Source organism: Phocoena sinus, chromosome 12 (genome assembly GCF_008692025.1).
Source record: "Phocoena sinus isolate mPhoSin1 chromosome 12, mPhoSin1.pri, whole genome shotgun sequence".
In the NCBI taxonomy this organism is placed as follows: Eukaryota; Metazoa; Chordata; class Mammalia; order Artiodactyla; family Phocoenidae; genus Phocoena; species Phocoena sinus.
In genome coordinates, this window is record NC_045774.1 from 1,315,027 (window position 1) to 1,339,099 (window position 24,073).

At 48.9% G+C, this 24,073-nt stretch overlaps 1 protein-coding gene across 4 annotated transcripts in view; it reads right to left on the reverse strand.

Annotated features, from left to right (window-relative positions):
* Window positions 1–24,073, reverse strand: part of SMOC2 (SPARC related modular calcium binding 2) — a 155,987-nt gene that overhangs the window by 72,444 nt on the left and 59,470 nt on the right. For 2 of the 4 annotated variants that reach the window (XM_032651390.1, XM_032651392.1), the window contains exons 5-7: window positions 10,552–10,599; window positions 7,623–7,673; window positions 6,311–6,385 (exon numbers count right to left, since the gene is read on the reverse strand). In XM_032651390.1, the coding sequence (XP_032507281.1) occupies window positions 6,311–6,385; window positions 7,623–7,673; window positions 10,552–10,599 (174 nt within the window). Of the gene's footprint in view, window positions 1–6,310; window positions 6,386–7,622; window positions 7,707–10,551; window positions 10,600–24,073 lie in introns of all 4 variants that reach the window. The other 2 variants (XM_032651391.1, XM_032651393.1) reach the window with 2 other exon arrangements.

A 24,073-nucleotide genomic window follows, 5' to 3' on the forward strand; every position in this document is an offset into this window, starting at 1 on the left:
GGCCATCGGCGGAATAGCCTTCCACTGCCATTGCGGGCGAGGCGGGAATTCTAGTCTGGGTTTCACCATGTGAGTCGTTTCCAAAAAGACCCTCCACTGTTTATGAGCCGCATCAATCCCGATTTAGTCTCTAATCCAACTGATGGGAAGACCACAGAAAGAGGACCACAGCGATACCTGGTCTATTAGCATTCTGTTCACACGTGTGAAGAGCAAAGAAGAGACGTCTCGTCTGGTTCACGCAGCAAGCAGCCCAGTACAGGACACAAGCCTACGAACCTCACCGCCACAGAGAAACCTTTCCTCAGCACTGCCAGTCCCATCGTACACTTTCTAGAACCTGAATTCTCCAGAGCAGGTATCCAGTAACCTCTGTAGTGAACACACACGCGCGAGTGACAGAGATTCTCAAGAAATGTCCTCTTGTTATCTGCCAAGTCCAGGCCTGAGCTCGCATGTGAACAAGTGGATATTAACCCCAGTCCTATTTACACACCGGACTCTGATGGCCCCGCTGGACGCCAGGGCTCCCTGGGACACGTCCCGATTCCCGTGAGGTCAGCTCACCGTTGCCGTGGAGATGAGGTGCTGAACTGGCACTCAGAGAGGCTGATCGGGGCCGCCGAGCCATGTGGGAGCCCAGCTCAGCCCCTGCCCTTCCCGAGGCCCCAGGGGCTCCGAGCTGTAGCAGCCATAACTCTAGTCAGAAGGAAGCCTGCACTAGACCCAGGGGCTCGGGGAAAGGGACGGCTGGGCCCACAGCAGCTCAGCTCACTCTGTCCCGTGCCGTGAGCGGTCCATCTGGCCCCCGCCCTGGTCCCCTGTGCTCCTTCCCACGTGAAGAGGGGCTTCGTGTGTGGCGCCCCTTCTGCCTGCCTGAGAGCGGTTCTGCCCAGGGTCACCTCCCATCACGTCTCTTCTGGAGCTACCGCCCTCCCCAGGGGACAGCCTGGCCAGGCGAGAACTGCCAGAACCCATCCAGGTGCTTCCGGGGCGAGGCAGGTTCCTAACCCACTGTCAACAACAGAGGCACCTCGGGAAACTGGGACCAAAGTCACATCACAGCAAGGTGGTTGGCTTTGAAAGGGACACATGTCTGACGTGCAGTCACAGACCTGGGCTAGACCCCTGCCAGCCACCTGGAGATTTTGCAAGGTGTTCTTACCCACAGGACAGGGAGAAGTGGGCTGTATTACGCATTAAATCACAGAGGGCTCTGCCTGATGCAAAGTAAGCTTTCCACGAATTGTGAGCTGTGGCTCCACAAAGGACACTGTTTAACATCAGTAATTCAACGATGGACTGAATCTCATTTACACAGAGAATAAATAAGTCGAACACCCTCTTTTGTTTTCACACGGTGAGGGTACAGATGTCTGTGTGTATAGAGGCTGGTGTGTGTTTTCAAGCAGCTCAGACACAATTTGCCTACTTCCATTACTTTTTTCTGTACTTATGTTGAAATGCTGCATCCTGATTATTTTACCAGAGTTTGAATACTGAAATCTAAGAATTAAATATGATTGGAATTAAAACTCCCTTTTATAGTTAGGAAACTTGGATAAATTGTCTTGTCCATTTTTAGGTAGCTTAATTAATATCGGTAAACAACACACTTTTACAGTACCCATTTAAAAGGAGCTATTTGATTTATTTTAATATTTTAATCTCTTCAAATGACCAGCACTTTATAAGAATGTAGTTGGCATCTTGCTGTTTTGTAATGTCATGTTTGAAGAATGGAATAGAAAGGGAAATGAGGAAGTAATACTTTAAGGCTTTAAAAGGAAGAAAGAAAATATAACTGGTGTTCTTTTCCCCCAGGGAATGCAAGTTACCATGATTTAAAGCAGAATCAAAAGACAATCATCTTTTGGCAATAAGTTTAATATGTGTAATAAAACAAAAACTATCAATCCCGAATAAAATAGAAAAATGTTTCCACTGAGGGGGTCCCATAAAACTGCGGAACATCCTGAGATACAGAACATCTCTTGGATATAAAACAGAGCTATTTTTAATGGTTTAGGGAGGAAAACATATTTTTCTTCCAAGTGGGAGGAGGGTTTCAGAGATGGCAAAACCGGGGCCTCTAGGTTTTCTCCAGCTCACATGCAAAACTTAAAAAGACCACAAACCAGAAGACCACTAAAGCCAGGGCCTTGTTTATCAGAGCCAGCTGAGCGGCTTGCGTGTGCCCTGGGTCTGCAGCCATCTGCAGCACCTTGGAACTCAGGGCCCACCCCTGGAGGCCTCCGAGGGCCCATCTCCTTGGCTCGACCACAGGCAGAGAGAGAAAGCAGACGTGCTCCCCTGCCAACTTGGGATTTGAATAAGTAATGAAACCAAACGCCCGATGATGCCCCAGATTCGCGCTCTTGGTCTTCAGGAAGCACCACCCGCTCTGAAGCCGCTGGGAGCGGGCGCTAGTGCCCCCCCCCCCGCCAGTGCCCACCTCCTAGCTGGCCAGGCTGGGCCTTGCGGAGGCACCGTGACCCCAGATGGTGACAGTGGCCGGAGTAGGGTGGGGAAGACCCTCAGCCTTCCCAAACCGCAGATTCCTGAAGCAAATAGACGAGGGGGTTCCCATGCATCACGGCTGAGGCCAACAAGGGTGTTTCCAAGGGGGACTGTCACACAGCACACGTCAAAGGACAACCCACTCCGGGACCTTAGAGCTCACGTTTCCAGGGGTAACCGTTGGAGATGTGGGGCAAAGACAGAACGCATATCTTTCCCCAGAGCAGGGCAGAGACGCCGATGCAGGACCCATCTTGCACGCTGCCCGCCCGTGGACCCCAGCGAAGCCCTGGGTCCCCGCAGAGCCCTGCACGCCTGGTGCACTGCAGTGTCTGCACAGGAGAACAGGGGCCCACTCAGCGGATAAATTGTTTATGTGAAATAAACAATGAGACAACAGAGAGCCCTCTGTGCTCTCCTGATGGAAAAGATAAACAGAGTCCACCTGCCCATGCCACGCCCCACGGGCCATCATGGGGGCCCCTCCTGCTGGGTGAGCAAGCCGACGGGTGGAGGGGAACCTCCTTTACTCAAAGTCACCCATCTAAACGTCGCTCTCTTCTACAAAATGCCTTCACGGGAACGTCTGTGCTTGACAGAGAGACTGGGGGCCGTGGCTCGGCCGGTGGACGCGCAGTCGGGACCTGCTGGATGGGTTATTGACCCAGCTCATGAAGAGCTAGCGAGCCGGGGAAACGGGCTGCACGGGAGCCTCCGTCCCGAGTCTAGAAGGGATAGCTCCCTGGAACGCGGCCCCTCCACTCCCTGAAGGGCTGAGGGAGGAGCCCCCCGCCCTGCCCTGGGGACCTGCGGGTGTGGACTGCACGCTCGGGCTCTGTGTGCTGGGTCCCGTCACAAGGGCAGAGCTAAGCGTGCAAAACGAGCCCGGAGCAGACGGGAGGAGTGATGCTGAGCGTGCGCGCAGAGGGAGGGCATCGGGGGGGCGCGCGCAGGGCGCCGAGACGAGGCCGTCTGCGCGCCAGGAGCTGGGGCCCCAGCAGACCCGGCAGTGACCGAGAGTTGAGAATATTTGAAAAACAAAGTGCGCCTCCCCAGGAGCAGGGATAGGAAATAAGAATGTAGGTAAGACAGTGCGCGGTTTGCTCGGGTAACAGTCTGAGGTCTGAGGACGAGGGCCAGGAAGAAGGGTCTTCGGGGAAATGAGAAAGGGGACGAGCGGCGGGGTCAGGCTGGAAGACACAAGAGGGTCCGTCCGCATCGCTCGTCCGCAGCCACCGTGGGAAACGCCCTTGTGTCCCCACTCCTCCAGCTTTCTCTGCCCCGTCCCCTCAGTTTGATGAAGGATCCGAACTGAAGGTTTAACGGCTGACAATGGCTGTAGGCAGCACAGGTGCATTTTAACAGGGGCCCGGCTGTGTCACCAGGTGAGCACGGACAGCGATGCCAGGCGCCCCCATGTCTCAGTGGGGCAGAGGAGGTGTCCCCTCTCTGAAGGACAGTGGTGAGGATCACGGCCGGGGTCGGGTGGTCAGGTGGCATTGCAGTTCCCATCCTCAGAGACCCTGCCCATGCCGTCTGGGCTTGGCTGTAACTGCCTCCTCCTCTGAGATTCGGGGACGGGAAGTGCAGCAGCCCCACTGGCTTGCTGTGTAGGAGGAGCAGGACAGAGGGGCAACGAGGCATGTGAGGTACCAGCACATCGTAAGCACGAGAAACGTGAGCCGCTCTTACTATTATCACTGTTGTTTCAACTAACAAAGAAAGTGCGTTCTTTAGTATCTAGATTGGTTTAAAGGAAATCAGGCAGAGATCTAGAAGGCATTTAACGTACCTCAGGGCAAGAGTAACAGTTTAATAAACAGAGATACAAATTAATTTGATATAATTAAACTGTCACAAAACCTCTTATCTGGTAAGATCTCGTAATCAATGTTTATAACTTCTATAAACGGAATGATAAAGTTGAATATAATAATATGACTCAAGTACATAAAGAAACAGACACCGTCAATTATATATTAATAGGAAAAACCCGAGTCACGCATTCGTAAGTAAAATGCAACTTTAGGTTTTGGTCACTTAATGTATATTGAATGATATAATGAAAATGATGCTTTTTCCTGCATAACGAACCAACAGAAGAATATTTCATTTATATTTATATTTATATGGAACTTCAATTACTAAAAGTCTGGCAGTGAAACACTCATGGTATGTACATTAGATCAAACTTTTAGTTATTTACGTATTTATTTTTTGTTTCATTTAGTTTGCTTTAGATAAGAACGCAATGGTACCATCAAAGTGGCCGTGGAACACGTGGAATAAATAAACATGTACTGAGTGCCTACCACGTGTAAATTTTCATAGACTCGGATTACTTTGTTTCCTTTACAAGGAGGTCCCTTCTGAAAACGACTATCAGTTTATGCTCCAAAGTACATTTGCGCATATACCCACACGGCCTCCCTCACTACGCGTGGCAATCATACTCCCCATGTTTGGTCACGTAAGTAATATTATGTTATTTCAGTGCAAACTTGTGGGGGTGCGGGGGATAGTACTTTTAACTGATATAAAGAAACACCAGAGAAAAAAAGCAATGCATTCTCAGTTTGGCTTCTTCTATAAAGGAACATGAAAGAGTACCCACAAACAAGGTAAATTCTTAAAAACACAGAATAACAAAAAGTTACAACGCATTTATGTTTTGTTAAATAAATGTGTCTACTTCTACCAAAGAAGATTATTACTAAAAGTATCTTTTAAAAATACAAATTAAGTACAAAGGAAACCCTTCTGACATTGAAATCTCAGTGACAACGGTGGTCATTCCGTAAAATCTATGATTGTTTGCCATTTTATCACTAAACTTAATAAAGTAAATACTATATTTAACATCTTAAAATACTCACTAGGGCTGACTTTCTTTGGACCCTCAGAAAGAGCAGGTCTCTGAACAACTGGCATTAAATAGAGATATAACCTCATAATTTCATGCCCCATGACTACAAGTCCACTCAGTGTCACCTTTTTGTGTTCTACACATTTAGGCTGATTTAAATCAAACTACAGTGTAGGGTAACTTACATAAACTGGAATTTCCTGAATTTTCAGTCCCACTAAGTACTGCAAGTCTGCACTGTTTTTATTAGTTAATTATAATTGACAGGTCACGTAAGGCCTGAAAATCTGGTAACAGAAAGTGATGGGTGAAATACAGACGTATTTGTTCTGTGAACTTATACGGAACTAACTCTGTCAAACCCTGAATAGCTTCCTGCTGACAATTAGAACTGCTTTTTAAAACAATGTACATTTCCAATGACATTCTTACAATAATTTTATATTTGTTTCTCAAATTAAGCTTGAGTACTGCCACACTGATGCTCCCCCCTGAATTTCAAGGTCCCCCAATAAATCTGAAACACTCAACGTTTGAACCAATTTCCCATGTACTAGTCTATATGGTACAGAAGCAAAACCAAATTAGGCAAGTTTTGGAAATACGGTGACGAGACTGAAGAAAACTAACTCGGTTTCTAAAGTTCATGAGAGAAATGTACGGGTTAATGTCTCTATGCGATAGGAAAACGCATCCATAGTGATAAGTTCTGAGCAAAAACTGTTAACTATTCTATAATATGTTCTATAACTTACCATATTTAATAAAACACTCAGATTTGAACTGTATTTTGGTGGGCAAGCCATGGCATGATTTGCATGACTCATTGCTAGCCAGGGAAAAAGATGTGCTCTGCACGTAACTTCCAGAAAACAAGACCACTTTCCAGGTCCATTAACTAAGTCACACTGGGCTCCTTTTTACCTGAATTCTTATTGGTTTTGTTCTGTCGACTTTTAACTTGTTCAGTCCAAAGCGTGGGGTATCGTGACGCAACATCTAATGAACCAAGATAAAATGATGATTATTTTAATTCATCACGAAAACACAAAGCCTCTCAATTAAAGACTTCAGCAGGCAGTCGAAAAGCCCCCAAAATCAATACAATCAGTAAACACACATTGTAGAGATTTTTTAAAAATAATGATTACGTGCATGAAACAGAAGGGAATGACGACATACATTTTTAAAAACTTTAGCATATGCCTTTTTCTTTCTTTCTTCATCCAAAAGTATAAATAAAAGTGATACGAGTCCAGACAGGCTCCACTGGAAAGAACAGGTTTTGGCAAAAAGTCCCAAAGTATAGAAACATATCCTTGTGTGGTAAAGATGGATATTCACGTAACGCACAGGGTCGTCACTGAGTTGAAAGATTCAATACAAAGTGCTGTATGTAAAGCGTAACTTTTGCCTACAACATTCCGGGAACAGATCTTTGGTAGTAATATTAACAAATGTAACTGAATATTTACGGTGCGATCAGTATACCACGTGCCCGCGAGCCACACTGAGGCCGACCGGCTGGTCACACGTGCCTTTGCCACCTATCGGTTTTGTGACGTCGGACACGCGCTCATCTGTGATACGACGTTCTGAGGGCTCTGTGGGCTCAAGTAACAGAGTCCGTGGCATTTACTGCCACGCAAAAGTTAGTTACTATGATTATCCTTGTTATTATTATTTTCAAAGCACGATGTCCTCCTACCCTCTGATCTTTGATTTATTTATTATGTGCACTCCTTACACTTGGTCTTCAAACCTGACCCCCCTTTCGACCCGAGAATTGGTGATACAGTGGCAAATAATACCTACAACAAGGTATTAAAGGCTAAGAGTAGGCAATCCATCCTTCTCGTAACCACAAAATTCAGTAAGCCTCTGAAACATCTCTATATGTTTGACTTCACAAAACTGGTCTTTGTCAGGGTGGTGATCACGTGACATGAAGAGTGAGCGGGGCAAATGGCATATGCTAGCGCACCCTTTGGAAATATATATTTCACGTTATCCAGATAAAATCTCAACTCAGAGACTTGTACTTAAAGAGAGGCCTCTGCGTGTGCTGTGTGAAAGCACCGCGGCAACACTCAGGGGCCCTGAGGAGGGACGGAGGGGCCTCATAAAGGTGGAAAAGGCCAACCCAGCCCGTCCTGAGCGCAGTCCTCGCAAGAGGACGTGGCTGCACCCCCAGGCCCGCGCCCTACCCCCAACACCACTCCCCACCGACACTCACCTTCCTCATCTCCTTGAGGCTGAGTCTCCAGCGCTGGAGCTGAGGCATCATCTGAATTCAGAACGGAAAAGATTTGCAAGGAGACTACAATTATGAGAGTAAGTGAAGTGAGTGTGCATGCAGGATGGACCCTAAGGATTGCACACACCCCCACGACCCGCCAAACCACAGCCCAGCACTCAGTAAACCACACAGAGGCTCAAAGCTCCACACAGACCTCACGGGGAAGGGTTTGGTGTGATGTAAAGCATCGGAGCCAACCGGACGGATGAGGGAGGGTCCGCAGGAATGGGGGGGCGGGGGGGCTGCGGGGCTGGTATCCCTGCTGTGCCCCTGTTTTCCAGAGTGGAAGGCAGGGATGGAGACCCAGGCCCTGGACTGTGCCCCGTGGGTCTCTGGACCCCTCAGGCCTCCTGTGTCGACACGTGAGAGGCTGGTGGGGAACCCGGTGAGAGTGTCAGAGGACACAGGGACGAGTGTGGATTAGAAAGCTCTACGCCATTTCACTGAAAACATTATTCCAAGGACACGGTCTTTATTGAATTAGTTGAAAAACACTCGTTGGGCTCCCTGGTAAGCAAGCCTCTAGAAGCCCCCCAGGCAAGGGGGCCCCAGCCAGGGACGCTGTTACAAGGCGCACTGCGGGGGGCTCTCGAGAACCAGCCTAGTGTTTTTATTCGTGTGATTTTTTTTTTTTTTAACAATTTCAGGATCAAAATACAGCAAGCAGTGGTAGAGGGAAGGGGCAGCCACATGGCTTATGTAGTTAACTGTGACCCATTACTATCTCAGCTCTCTGAAGAATAAAAATGAAGTTCTTTTCAGGGGAAAATGAAAAAGAATATTTTTAAAATTCTTTAACATTTAACCATCTCCAGAAAAAAAGCTTGTTATCTGTCAAAATACTGACAAAATATAGCATCGTTTATCTGAAATAGCCAAATCAAATAATGATAGTAGCAATAAACTAGAAGTATTTCGCTATTGAATACTCTATAATCTTCTTCCAAGAATGAAATGGGGAACATATTGAAAACATATTTGAAAGTCTTAACAGAACATACGGAGAAAAGTCTTAGCATATTTAAACACGCTTTGGAATAACAACCAGAAAGTACACAGTTAATGTTGCACGTTTTTGCTGAGGCCTAAGCGGGCCACCACGCTGGCGCCAGCAGCCCCCGTCTGATCCCTGCGTCCAGGCCAGTCTGAGTTCTCAGCCGAGCTAACCAGGGCGAGAGGTGACGGGGGGCGGGGGGCGTCCCTGAGGGACAATGAAGGGTGCCGGCCCCCACTCCTGTCCCTCCCCCGCCCTTAATGGCAGCACCAGGGGCCCCTACGTTCCTGCCTTGGCCGCAGGCCCCTGGATAGCGTGATCCTCCGAACCCACTACCAGGCTCCGGCCCCTGGAGCGTCTGTCCCGGCGCAGCTAGCCCACTGGCACCTACTGGGCTCAGCCTTAGAAAATGAAGCAAAGCCACGGGCAGCTTGGTGCCTTTCACTCTCCCTCCAGGGGAGTTTGTTAAATGTCTCTTTTTCCCGGTCACCCAGCTTCGTTACTTATCCTCAGGTATTTCCTCTGACAGGCACGTCTGGAGATCAAGGGGCTTCAGTAGAAGGAATGTGTTCTTCCCTTAAATCCACTTCTGAGCCCACGTGCCAATTCCCTGGGGATTTTTAAAATTTTTTTTTACCGTGGATTCGACCTGTATCACCACGAACAGCATTGGGTGGGGGCGCCTGAAAGAGTGTTTCCCTCCGTCTCCCTTTCAGCCTTTGACTCCTGTTTCTCACCACGAACATGTATACTTCCTCTCCTCTAAAACGTACCAGAATGCTCACCCCATCTTCATCTCCCCCTTCCCAAACGGAAACCCTCGCCCGAGCCAGGGTCCTGACCCCACCTGCCGGTCCCTCTCTCGCCTACGAACTGGGCTCTTCTCCCCACCTGTGAGGGTCTCTGCCCAGGTCACACCTGTCCCAGCTTTCACACCCACCGTGCTCCACTCACCTCCTCCTCTGTGAAACCGCTCCAATTCCGCCCTCGTCTGCGCCCGCCCTGCGTGCTGTCTACACAGCTGGCATTACTCGTGTGCCAATCTGTGTGGATCTCATGGATTTATCTTAATGATACAAAGACTCTACGATCTTTCCAGGGCAAGGACAGTGGCCACCGTGACTTCAATGCACACTTGAAAGACCTGGGTTGAATAAAACTGGGGTCTTTTGACTCCATATCACTTTTCTCTATTACTGGTTCATATACTATAACCTACCTCAGGGAAAAATAAGTGCTTAAGATGTTGGTACATTATTTTTATTTCATCTCAAAAATAAATTCTGACTTCACGGGTTGATATAAAGACAGACCAACGGGTGACAGCTGAGGAAAGGGCAAAGGGGTCACGGTGGGCTTGCGGCGGCCAGCGGAGATGCTCCAGGAGCTGTGGGATGATTTCCAAAGAAAATGCTCCCTGCTCCGTCAGGTTCCTTCTGGGTACTGGTCCTAGAAGGAGTGACTGTCATAGATGGAAACAGCCCCCTCTTTCTGACGAGGAGAGCTCCATTAGTGACCTCCGACAACTGCTATGCTAGAGGCTCGTGCCAGCCCTGGAGTCCCCTGCACAGATATGGACCCGGGATGAGCCTAACGCCGTCCACAGGCGGTCCCAACACAAGCCACGTCTAAGAAGCCCTGACGCGGACACGGGTGGGTTACCCAGCAGGTCACGTGCCCAGCACCTGCCTGGTCCCAACAACCCTAAGGGTCGAATAAATGTTTGCTGAATGAATAATTAACAAAGGGCTTCAGCTCTCATTACCAACCATCACTGATATACGTCGACATTTTAACTGGAGAAGTTATTTTAAGGCACAGATTGGATTCGCTGTCGTAATATATCAAGGAAGTTCATTTTCAGATAGTTACCTGTCTTTCCTGTGCCTTCCCGTTGGGGTAACTTTTCATTTATGGAACCTAAAAGAGGAAAATAAGGGATAAAATTATTCTTGGCTCTCAAATGGTCATCGCTAATTGTTACACAAACATTTTATTCCATTTTGATTAATTCACAGGGCTTTGTCACTTTCTAGTTAAATTACACAAACTACCTAGTGCCCTGGGGTGACTCTGTCATCTGAAATCACAAGCCCAAAACTAGGAAATGTAAGATTAGCTCCCATTTCTCTGGCCGCCTGGCCTGTGACGTACATAAGAGCCTCTAGGGTACAAAATATAGCGGTTTCTTCGCATGGAAAATGTGACACTAACCTTTTAAACGTACATCACTATGTGGGGATAGTTGAGTGAATTAGATTTTTTAAAACTTTTAAAATTTTTTAAACTTTTTAAAAAGTAATAAAAAGTTATTCAACTAAAGATAAATAAAAATCCTGGTTTCAGCTGAATTCTGATTTATGGAAAACTGAGGAACCATCTTTTTGTAAGGGGAGTACAGCAAATACGCTAAGGTTATCTAATTTTTAATAAAATTTTCACCATTATATTACACTGAAAGGTTTATATTACAAATAGGAGGCATTGCTCTGCCTTCCCCATAGACTGAAACTGTTATGGCACCAACATTTTCCTCACCGTTATTACACCTACTCAAAGGAATAAGCAAATTCTGTTCAGCATTAATTTGGAGTTTATCTGCCCGTCCAGTTCAGAATATTCCATCCAGGATTCATTTAGAATTCCCCTAGTCATATGCTGGCAAGACTCCACAGCTAAAACATCTCATGAAATAAAACTCGAAATTCATTGCTTGTTTTTTCAATTTCGAATATCACATTGAAATACAGACTTGTATTTATACTAAAGATATAAACTTTGGGACAGTTTGAGAATGTTTATCTTGTCTTGGAAATATCATGGTTCTATAGCAGGAAACGTACGAGCAGATCGTTGTAGACTCAATCCTGAAGGACGGGGCAGACAGTGTAAGTCAGGGATGCTGTGCATCCTCTCCAAATGTTGACAGAAATGAAGTTGAGGGCGTGGGTTCCCCTACACTCAGCCCAGGGGTTACAGGAAGGAGCAAGATACAACAGTAAACACTAGGTGGCCCGAGTGCGGTTCTGCAGGAGACACAGCCTGTCCTCCCCCCAGCTGCTTGTCTGAAATACCTGAATCATAGGCACCTGGAAATGCAGTTCGGTCAATAGATAAAAAGGACCAGATTTTCCTGGTGCATCTATTTGCACAATATTTGAGGTGCTCCCCAAAGTAGCTATTGGTATTTCCCAGCTGTGGCCGGTACCATGCAGTGAAATGTTACATGCTTTCCAGCGTCAAAACACAGGGTTTTACTTCTGGTGAGAATTCCCAGGGATATAAAGTGAGCTCGTTGTGTGGCCTTCTGACAAAACTTTCAGGATCCTACTTTGCTCACTTCTCCCTTTGTAGCATCTCTTTACAAATCCAGATTTCTTAAAGGGCTTAAGTTTCTTAGTCATCGGTTTGTTTTTTTTTTGTTGTTGTTTTTTTTGCGTTACGCAGGCCTCTCACTGTTGCGGCCTCTCCCGTTGCGGAGCACAGGCTCCGCGGCCATGGCTCACGGGCCCAGCCGCTCCGCGGCATGTGGGATCTTCCCGGACCGGGGCGCAAACCCGTGTCCCCTGCATCGGCAGGCGGACTCTCAACCACTGCGCCACCAGGGAAGCCCTATCGGTTTATTTCTATCATGTGTCTCTGCAGTGAGTCAAAAAATGTTTTCTATTTTGACTCTGGGAAACGACAATATTTCAGTAATATTTCTGAATACGACTATGTAGGTTTTAGTCTTCTGAGCTAAATGCAAACACCGCAAATAATAATTAGAAGCCCCCACCCCAAGAGAGCTTCTCAATTGAATCAAGATATTTTGTAACCTAGGGCCTGAAGTCTCCAAGCTGCTGGTTCACGCTTTGATTAGCGGCTGAGGTCTGAAGACAACATTTAGAAAAAGTATCTACGTACTCCCTTGGCTCCCTTTCTGTCTCTGAACCAACCAATGTCGTGGCTTGCTCATCAGCCACACCCAATCCAATCAGTGTTCACTTAAATAAATCTGCACAAAATTAATTCCATCTTGTTCCTAAGATGTAGAAATAATTTTAACATAGAACCAAGCGTCCCTGGATAACCTGCTCCAAATATTTTGCTACACAGAACTGGCAGGGTGGGGGGGTGGTGCAATCCCAACAGGGTGTGTACTTCCTCATCCAACTGCCTCTGGACCAGAAGCCCCTCCATGCCTTCCTGCCCCAGGTTCCCCCAGCACCCTGTCCTCGAGGGCTCGGGAGACAGGTAAGCATCACTTTCCACACAGCAGTGCCACTGGGCAAAGTAGAATTCAGGAACCCAGAACCACGACGCCGCTCTTGTTCTTTCATTACGTCTTTCTGGAGGTAAGAATTCGCTGAAGGACTCCCAAGGGTTGGAGCAGGTGAGATTCCAGGATGTAAGTGCAGAAAGGGAGCCTAGAAATAGGAGTGTGGATGGCAGTAAACAGCTCTGCAGACCATGGGCTGGTTGGCTGAACCTTCAGACAGGCACACTCTGCCCCTCAGATTCCTATTTCAAAGGACACATTTGAGTTCCTTCCATCTGTGAGATCTCATCCCATTTAAACATTACTTTAAAAGGGTGGCTTTTTTAGCAATTAAGGTATGCATTTCTGGTGGAGGAAACCACAGAAAGACAATGTGAGGAGACTGTCTACAGTCAAGGGGAAGAATAATGAGCCCTGTCGTCCTGAGTCCTTGGTTCAAATCCAGCTACACTCAGCAACGCCAGCTTGCTGCCCAAACAGCGCCAAGCAGGGTGCAGTGTTTGCTGGAAGGGTTGGTGGTCTAAGAGGAGCCCTTTTCACAAGCACTCGACGTACTTTAGAAATGACTAAGGGGCAGAGGGGCTGCAATGTGTGCAGCCAGAGGAGGTCGGCTCACTGCAGGCAGGCACTTGCTTAGCAAGTACATTGATGGACCTTCAGAGCACAGTTAAACAAGCTCAGTGATTTATTCCTTTCTGGAATCTCAGGTCCAGGAGCAGATTCACAATGTCACGTGGCTTTGCTTCAGCCAGAGGGAGAGAGTGAGACAAGAGGGAGAGTGAGAAGAGAGGAAGGAAGGAAGGAAAGAAGGAAGGAAGGAAGGAAAGAAGGAAGGAAGGAAGGAAGGATAGAAGGGAGAAAGAAAGAAATTAGGAAGGAAGGGAGGGAGGGAGGAAGAAAGAAAGAGAAAGAAAAAGAAAGAAAGGGAAAGAAAGGAAGGAAGGAAGAAAGAGAAAGAAAAAGGGAAAGAAAGGAAGGAAGGAAGGGAGAAAGAAAGAACAAAAGATAGAAAGAAAAGAAGGAAAGAAAGGAAGAAAAAAGAAGGAAAGAAGGAAAGAAAGGAAGGAAGGAAGGAGGAAGAAGGAAGGAAGGGAGTAGAAGCAGAGAGGCTACAGTCTGCCGTATCTTCTGGACAAGCATTTCTCTCCCTGCTCCTTTGAGCTAGGTCACTAGTCTGTTGACCCTGGGCTCTGAAAGCAGAGGTCCCACAAAGCTCTGCACCTAAACCAGGTCTCACCACCCTTCTAGGCTCTTCCTCCAGGGAAAGGACTTCGGGCTTTCCTCGGGAGCTGTCTGGCTGCTCTGCCTCGTACTTTCTGGTCAGGACCATGTGTGGATGACGTGGATAAGCATGGCGACTGTGTGTTGTGCGAAGAGGGCAGAACGTGGGTGACAGAACGAACATCACTACCTACCAGCTCTGTGCCCTGGGCAGGTGCCCTCACCTGGCCAAAGCCCAGTTCCCTCATCCGGAAAATGGCAGTGTGGGGACCTCCCTCACAGGCTGGAAGAAGCCAGCAGAGAAAGCAACACGTAAGAGGCCACGATGGATTTTCACTTAAAATATTTCAGGACCCTCAGGTATTTGCGTGTTGTTTATTCCTCCTGTAGCCTGTCTCTTCACGTATGTATATTTTATAGGTCAAGAGGGTAACAGCCGCTTGCAACAAAGAGCAATGCTGTCTCCACTCAAAAGCAAGTGGTTAAAATGTGCAGCCACTGGCAGGATACCTGCGTGACATCGGCCTCTCCGTGGCCACTTGCTTTCATTCATTCATTCATTCATTCAACATGTTCACGGGATACAGAAAGAAAAAGTTCCATCTACTTTGGAGTGATAGGCATTAAACAGAAATTATTCAAATAATTCATATTACAACTGTGTACCGAGTCTATACAGTTCCTTCTGTGTGCTGGCCATCATTCTACACACAGCACATACATTAAGTCATCTAATGATGGCAGCAGCCCTGAAGTAGGTGCCACTATTATACCCATTAGACAGATAAGGAGACTGAGACCCAGAGAGAGGTGTAACAGCCCAAGGTCACTTGGCCAGTAAGTGGCAGACCCAGGGTCCATGCCTGTGCCTTTAGCCCACAGGGGAACTAACTTGGTCTGAGCAGTCAGGGCTGGCCTCCCCAAGGAGGCTGGAAGGAGGACACCTATGAGGCAGAAAGGAGAGCAGAGGGGAGCCAAGAGCACAGGCCGGCAGTGAGAGGAGCACAGCAAGTCTTAGAGCACAGCCAGCGTGCGGGCTCCAGACGTCTCTCTGTAAACACCGTGTCTGTGTCCTTCTACACACATCCTCTGTCTGCAAGGACACAGGCAGGCTCTCCTCTCACCTCGGCCTCTGCAGACACCAGTGCGTGGGGCCTGGGCGTAACCTGGAGGTTGAGGCGACCCTGGCCATTCCTGACGGCACTGCTTGACTTCAGACGTGCTTACGCACTCCTGGCTGTGGACAGGCCCAGGGACTGCAGAGCAGAGGCAGAAACGGGCCCTGACTGGAACACGTGCTGGGGATGCGAGGGCCAGGCGCCGAGTCCATGTTGGAGCCAGAGCTCCTGAAAACAGCCCAGGCCCAGGGCCCTTCTGTCGGTGCCGGGGGCGGCCCTACAGGTGAACCGGTGTGTGCAGTGGGAGCCGCTGGGGTGACTGTTAGTCAGTCAGTACGGCGGTACGTCCCACGGCTCACTTCCCAAGGTTGATGCGGATGCAACTCAGTTAGCGTTCGGGTCGAAGCAGCTGAAAACCTGGGAAGTCCAAGCACCGCGTGGGCCATTCCATCGGCCTTCAGAACGGCACAGGGCAGCCCCGGCCCCTCCCCAGCTGGACCCCGCTGGCCGAGTAAAGTGAGGCACCCCCGTGACCTTGGGCGCCTCAGCCCACTTCTCAGCCACCTTCGTCGTTCACTCCCATCCTCGCCAGCCCCCTCATCAGAAACCTCCCACAAAGCCAGAGCTTTCTACCCAGTGCTTCTGACACAAGAGAGGGCCTTCCCTCTGCAGTCAAAACCCTTGAGGACACACTCCAGCGACCAGGCCGTGACCAGGGCCCTCCCTGGGCCGCCCTGCGAGGCCAGAGGCCGGGGGACGGGCTCCAGGAAGGTGGGCCCAGCCGGGCAGGGGGTGAGGCAGCCTGACGTACAGGGCAGCAGAGACAGGATCATCTGCGTCGGGCGCCGGGGCCCCTGGTCCCTCTGCCTCCAGTGGAGTGAATGGCCCAGGGGGCGGGCAGTGGTCCCCCTGAGCTGCAAGGGCGTCCTCTGGGGCACAGCCGGCCGGCCCAGGCGCAAAGGCGCGTGCCTCTCCGGAGCCGACGCTGGGGCTCTCAGGCCAGGTCCCCTCCAGACTGCCCACCCAGCCCTGTGCCGGGGAGGCCTCGGGCATCCTTCCGAGACCTGGGTGCCCCGGGGGAAGCTCTGCCGCGGCCCCTGGGGGACCCCTGCAGCCACACCCACCTTCTCAGCATCCAGGCACACCTGCCGAAGCGCATCTTCCTCCACCAGATGCCCAAGGGGCTCGGACCAGACGCTCCTACTCAGCTCAGGTGAGGTCCAGGTGGTGTGACCGAGCTAGGACCCCAGCCGGCTGCTCAGGCCACTTGGAGGAGAGACGGAGCCTGGCCCTGTGTCCCTCGCCCAGGGATGGCCAGGCGCTGACACTGGAGACGGGCCACTGCAGGCAGGGGCTCTCGGTCGCCCCCCTGCCCAGGAGCCGCAGCGTCCTCACTGGGACACTTGTCAGAAAAGCGAGACCTCAGGCCTCCCTCCAGACCCATGGAATCAGAAATTCCGGGGTGGGAAGTAGGAATCTGTGTTGTCAAGCCCTTTGTGGACCAAGGTTTGGGCACCAGAGCTCTAAGGAAAAGGGCTTGGCCTGTGCTCTCTGCAGTGAGTATTATTACTGTATTCTTTTTGTTATTATGAACTTGTCTATGTCTTGTCTGTCAAGCCCCAGCGGCTCCCTCAGACCCACCACGATGTCTCCTGTTTTCCTACTTTTATATTCCTGTGGGCCCAGGAACCAAACAAAACCGGCTCGTCTGCCCGCACTGAGCCTCTGCACAATTGATGGGCTGGAAGAAGGCCCGCCCCGTCCCGAAGGACAGGGGGTGTCACCTTGGGTTTACTCTCCCTGCGTCTTTTTTCTTACCTAGTGATCCTGCCTTTGAATAGCTGGGGTCCTGGCTAAATGGGCATCAGATGAAAGGGATGTTCAGCCTTCATTCACTCTGGGCTGAGCACCCTGACTGTCCCACATCTGAGAATCCCCTTCTCAAGACGGTAAGAGAAGAAATAAGTAAATCACCAAGTTTGCTTTAAAAAATTGAGAGATTATTTCTGGATCTACTTTCCATCAGTGTCCACTTTAATGTCTTTGTTTTATATTTTTTACTTTAATGTCTGCATGTTCACATATTTCAATGGCCAGAGAAAACAAACATCACTATCATTCTTGCAACAGGGCCGTTCACAGTCAATAGTTTCATGAATCTTCCCAACGTTTGACCATGGCAGTTGTACATTTTAAAAGGTGCCATAGGGCTTCCCTGGTGGCGCAGTGGTTGAGAGTCCGCCTGCCGATGCAGGACACACGGGTTCGTGCCCCGGTCCGGGAAGATCCCACATGCCGCGGAGCGGCTGGGCCCGTGAGCCATGGCCGCTGAGCCTGCGCGTGCGGAGTCTGTGCTCCGCAACGGGAGAGGCCGCAACAGTGAGATGCCCGCGTACCGCAAAAAAAAAAAAAAAAAAAAAAAAAAAAAGTTCCATAAAAAATTGTTCTGTTTGTTTAAAAAAAATAAGGAAAATACATATACTTGTTTTTTAATGCGGAGATGTGGGATACCTCTGGCAGAGATTAGCCATTGTTATTTATATAGAGTTATATGTTCTGGGACCATTTACTTCTAAAAGACCTTTTAATTTATTCTATGAAGTTTTGTTAAATATTAGAAAATATGAGAAAAAAGCTATTTATGGCTTAAGTGTGGAAGAGGACAGTTTATAGAGTATCCTTTTAAAGTAATGAAAGATGCGGCTATAAAGTAGCCACCAAATTAAAAGTATAATGGAGTACAATAATAGAGCAGATTATAACATAAATCAACTATTATACACCAGAAAGTACTTTTTTCCAGAAAGGAAAACTAACACCACCAAAATGTTGCCCATCAGGTAAATAAATAATTCAAAAGAAGTCCAAACTGAAAAGGAAAAGACAGACAGACAGCTGTGGCTCTGGGCGCGGACATGCCCCAGCACCACAGCCAGGCAAGGGCCGAGGGAGAATCTGGCTCCTGACTGGTGCTGGTCAGACGGGGTCGTCAGGGGTCCTTAACGCTGATTCTCAAACAGGCTTCTAAGTCTTGTTTAGCACAATCACCGCACCTCGTGGTCTTTTCCTTGAATATCTGACTTAATTTTTAAAAATCTTTCAGTGTCAATTAAACACCTTCTGAAATTTCCACAGTGTGGAACTTTTATCAGAAATTTTACATATCCCGTGTTGGCTGTATCAAATTACTATTTTTTCTCATCATGGATATAAAATGAATTTCCTCAATACTTCAAAAATCGTCATAACAGTAGGTGTTAGACAGTAATATAATGCATATTTTTCTCTAAAAAATCACTTCGTTAGAGAAGTTTGCACTGAAGGCTGGCAGCAAAGCCGACCCCTCCCCCGGGGCTCACCTCCATCTGAAACGCGGGCTCCGTTCAGTGCATTTTCTCTGCCTTGTTACAGTTCTTTGTTTTCACATTTCCTCGCCAATAGGTACTCAAATGTTTTATTTTAACAAATATCGTTTTCAGGAAGAGAACTGTTAAGTCTGAAGAAAAAGCCATTTTGACGGGAAAAAAATGTTGCCTCTGATCTGTAACCTTTCCCATCAAGCAAACGACTCTGAATGTATGTTTGAATAATTCTCATAAAGAGGCACTTCAGAGGCACAGCTGTGTTGTTGATTTCACTATTTGGGAATTCAGTTGTTCTGGATGTTTCTTTCGAGTTCCTCAGCTCTGGAGGACCCTTAACTTATTACCAGGGAAATTCACTGGTGGAAAAAACAGCTTCTCTTTATAAAGTGAAAATTTTCAGAAATCGTAAGGATATTCACACGAACATGGAGTTCCACCATTTCAGGTAGAGGCCAAAACTTTAGGCATGGTAGGAAAATGCAAAGATCATAGTTCAATTAACGTTAAATAACATATAGAAAAGGGATTCAGTCTAATCCAAGTTTCTCTGTCATTTATAACCAGGTCTTCCAAAACCCCAATTCAGAAGTTGGTCCAAGAAGCTGTCATCAGAATGCGTGAGCTGAGTAAACTCCCAGAAACGACCACTGATTTGCTCATTCCTGCAAAGCTTTCCATCATTAAAATCAAAGAGTAGATCGTATTCTACGCTTTGAGAAGGAACTCCTCAAACACTTGATGTGGCCATGGCCGGTTGAACAAGATTTCCACTCCTTCCCCGGAAACGCTGTCCTTACAACTGGCCTTGGTTTAAAGAGGGGTGCATGGCGGTGCGGGCAGAATCTCAAGCCGCATTTGTGGATGTCGCTCGTCTCTTCTATAACCCGAGGTCTGTAGCTTACTTCAAACGCATACCTCAGGCTGAGTTACATATGAAGATTCTTTGGATATCGTAATATTAAGAGTTCCTGCATGTAGGCTCGGCTTACAATGTCTTCGACTGCTTTGTACTCACGCCAGGAATAAACTCTTGGCTGGGGTGCACGGTAACAGAGGGAGATGAGATTAAAACCCCGAAGCTCTTTCCAATTAATCGAGAATGGGCCAGCTACAGAAATCCTCCCTCGGAAAAAAGTCCTTTGTTTTTAAGCTCTCCTCCCGCCCCCAGCAATGTCAGTCTTCAAATCTTTAGGAAGAAGAACAAGAGAAAATCCCTGCAGAATAAATATAAATCAGCTGTGCCCGGATGGAGACCTGCGGACCCGGCCCCTCAGCAGCAAGAAAGACGGAGGGAAGACCCTCCTGGGCATCCCTGGTGCAAGTGACCCGGGGTCTAGACCAGCAGGGCTGGGGGTATAATCTCCAGGAACACCTGCTGTCAGGCAGGGCAGGGCTGGGAGTGGATTTAGCTCAAAGAGCAGCTGTTTGGTCCTGAATAATGCCTCAGGGCGACACGCTGCTGCTTCCCCAGAAGAGGGAAAGCCCTTCCAGCCCCTGCTCACCCCCCCACCGGACTTGGTAAGGGGAAGAGCAGACCCAGGGCCCCTTGAGACCAAGCAGTGGAAGGAGACAGTTCTGCCCCTCTTCTTTGGGAACTGTCTCCTCCAGACGCCTCCCTGCGTTCTCCGGATGGTGAGTCGCCCCTCTCTGGGAGCCCGCGGCTTCCGCAGGGAACTCCCAGGTCCTCGACGGGTGTGTCCGGCTGTGGGCGCCGGGCCTGGCGAAGGTTCGGTAAGCGCTGCTCGTGGAGATGGTTGTTAACGAGAAATGACGGGTGGGTTTCTAGGGAGGGAAGGTGAAGCAGCCACGAGGACGAGCGTCACGGGGCCTGGCCGCTGCCACTCACTAAAGGGACGGCTTTGATCCCGTTCTCAGGGTCCTCGCCGTGCGGGAATGATCCCATCACCAGGAAGCAGGAGCCAACAGGGGCCAAAGGGGCTGATTTCTGCCCCGAAGCTCCCTGCCCACTAAGGCTTGAGCTCCACTGAGAGTCACGAGTCCGAGTCCGGGGTCGGAAGGACAGACAAGGCAGGTCCTCCCCTCGTTGTGAAAATCTGTGCGATTACCTGTCAGCCCCCAAGCAAGCGGTCCAGGAAGTGCGCTGACTTGGTGGAAGCTGAGTAAAGCAGGTGGTGGGCTCCAGGGTCACCGAGGAGTCACTGCAGAGGGTGGGGAGTGGCGCTCCTTGTCCTTCAGGCACCTCACTGGGGCCTGGACAACACGGCCCCGTGGTCATGGAGCTCAGAGCTGGGAGCTACACATATTCCAACTCATTATTTCTTATAAATAAGGAATTCAAGGCCCATGAAGTCACATTATGGTATCTGGCAGAAAATGTGGGCAATGGAGACAAAAGCATAGATTTAAATCCCAGCCCCGTCACTTACATGCACAGGGGCCTCGGGTCAGGCTCTCACCTGTAAATAGAAGGTAAGACCACGTCTACCTCGGGGGCGTGATGTTGACACACGACAGCCCCGTGAGTGTGAGCCCGGCCACCGTCGGCCCTGACATGGGCTCCCAGCCTGCTCTCCCCGCTCGTCCCACACATCCCCTGGCAGATGCTGACCCTGACACCGGTCTTCCCCAAACCCTCCTACAGTCTCTTTCCTGCCATCCCTCCCCTGCAGGGAAGGGGCCGTCCTGACCCCACCTCCCCTTCCGCGGCTTCCTAGACATCCAGCACCTTCCCTCTGGCAAAATCCTCGGGAAAGGATGTCAGATAACTTATAACCTCGGGGAGAATTTAAATCAGTGTGTTACCCCTTCCATGGGCTTTGCAACTTTAACTTTCTGAATCTGTGAAACATCACACTCACACACGACATGCGTCAACACAGACGCACAGCCCAGTGACTTATCACCCTAGGTCCAGGGAAACAGCGTCCCGGCAGGGGGAGGAGCCCCCAGGCCCCGCCCTCTCTCCCATCACAGAGTTCTCCCGCTTCCACACCTCACCGCCGCCCTGAGAGTCTGAAGCTGAAGCTGAATTTTGTCTGGTTTTTGAATTCTAAATGGGCTGCGGTGTTCCGGGCTCCGGCCCCCTGACGCAGACACACTCGCTGGAGCCGCGTTTCTCTGCAGCAGCTCCTCTGTGTTCTCGCCGTTCCTGTCCTACCCGTGGGCCAGGCAAGCACGTGATCTCTCCCTCAGACACCAGTGGACGCTCGTTGGCTTCCAGGATCTGGTCACATCACTACCAGTATGCCATGCACACTCTCTCACACGCTTCCCGCTCCAAAGCGGGCCCGTCTTCAGGGGCAAGCGGATGGCACGTCGGGGGCCCCCCGGGGTTCACCGCTGCTGCCCCTCCCCTGGGTGTCAGGGAGTCTCCCTGGGAGGCTGGTTTGCATTTCCCTGCTACCAATGAGCACAAGCGCCTTTTCCTATGTGCACTGGTCCCTAGGATTTCCTCACTTGTAAAATGCTGCCTGTTCAAGACTTTTGTCTTTTTCTGCTAGATGGCCTCATTATCCCGTTCTTCTTACTGATCCACAGGAATGTGGTGCTTTGCGTTAATGGCTGAAAAACACATGACTGTGAAATTAAAGAATCCTTCCCTTTGAAGGTCTTTCTGGGAGGAGTGGGCGGGGGGACGTGGATGCTGGGGCCCGCTCTGTTCCACTGAAATCAGCTGTGAGTGGACGTCCCCCGCCCTCCCCAGGGGCTGTTGCAACGTGTGTCTGCACCAGTTCATAATAAACACACACATGCATTCTAAGTGACTGTTATTGTTTATCGCTAAGTTTTAATATCTTTTTCTGATTTTCAAATTTCTATAGGATGTGCTTGTATGGTCACCTCCGTGCAAACTCCAGGGCCAAAGACCACTGCTGACTGCTGATGTTAATCATTTGTAATAAACTAGATGGAAATCATTCCCGCTCTACAGAGAGTAGACAAAGCGTATCAGCCCCAGCAGGTGTCAGCCAGGGTCCCAGGGAAGGGAGGAGGATGCCCCTGGGGGTTTGCAGAGGGAAACTGACCAGCTGACATGCACGTTATTAACCACAGTCTCTCCAAGGTGATACTCATTGCCACGCTCTTGCACGAGATTGGTGAGGGTGTGTCAATATCTGGGAAGAAGTTATGTTACATTGTGTTACAAAAGTCTATCATAAATACCGTGTGTGCCATGCACTCAGTCCTCCCAACACTCTCCCTTTAAATACCAAGATTCTCTCAACAACCCCCTGCAAGCCACAGTTTCCACACATGTTCCGAGCACAGGCACCTGCTCTCCCCCACCCATATCGCTGCAGAATAAAAGCATGAATACAGCTGGGGATTCACAGAATTTTCCCATAACTCTGGCCCAGCTGCAAAAGCAAGCCACGGGGGTGAAAAGGGAGGCACTCCTACAGGGAGCCCGGTCTCGGTCTGGGAGGGAGCCTGCCCTGCCCACACCACAAGTGTCCTCAGAGACATGCCCTCCCCGCCCCTGCTGGCATTTTCCATGCAATAAACACCAGATTCTAAGCAAAGGGGAAGATACTCTTTCTTCCATAACCCATCACTTGAAACAAAAAAATCCACATGGGCGGTGAAAAAGGTGGAGCATTTCTATACAGCAAAATACTGCTGCTACCTGGTTGGAAAAAATAATGTGAGTGAACTGTACAGTGGTTTGATTCTAGAAACGAAGTGTTACAGGGAAGTTGTAAGAAATCCAGCCAACTTTGCTCATGGTTTTCTAAGAAAGTTCTTTCAGACACTACTTAATTTCTCAAAACGTGTCACTAAAATCACGGAAATAGGTATCTCCTCTGCTGTCTCCTTCGTAAAATAAGGCTCAAAATGCTGTTACTTGGTTGAAATAAGCATTTGCAAGTAACTTTCAGAGTGAGGGACACACACAGAGGCCAGCTCATTATGCTAATTTTTTTCTCTTTCATTTACTCCATGAGTTTGTAAAAGAATTATTAGGTGCAAATGTAAGCGCACTAAAAATATATTTACAGCAATGTTTAGATCTTGGAGGACAAAAGAGTTTTAAAAATAAGTATATTTTAATGCCACATTATGCACACCCCCTGGCTTTTAAGTGATGACCAGTCACTTGAAATTAGGTTTGGTGTCACTGCTAATGAGGTACGTACATCACCGTTCTGAGGCAGTTAGGAGTTCTGACCTGTGCCTTGGCTCCTGGTATAAACGTCTGAATCGTGAACAGAATTTCTAATTGTAAGATGCCTGTTCTTGAAACAGAAAAGGGGTCTAAAAGTAAACTGTCAATACACGTCTCAATATTTTGCATGAAAACTCAGGAAGGTGTTTCGTATTGTTACGTCACAGTATGTTCTTCCCTAGTAACTTAATCTAGTCATGGTGACACAAAGGTCATGAAATTTCTTCATAAATGGTCTGATAGGTCTCCCTCACCAATTAATCAAAACTCAAGCTGCAGACCATTTTCAAATAAAAATGAT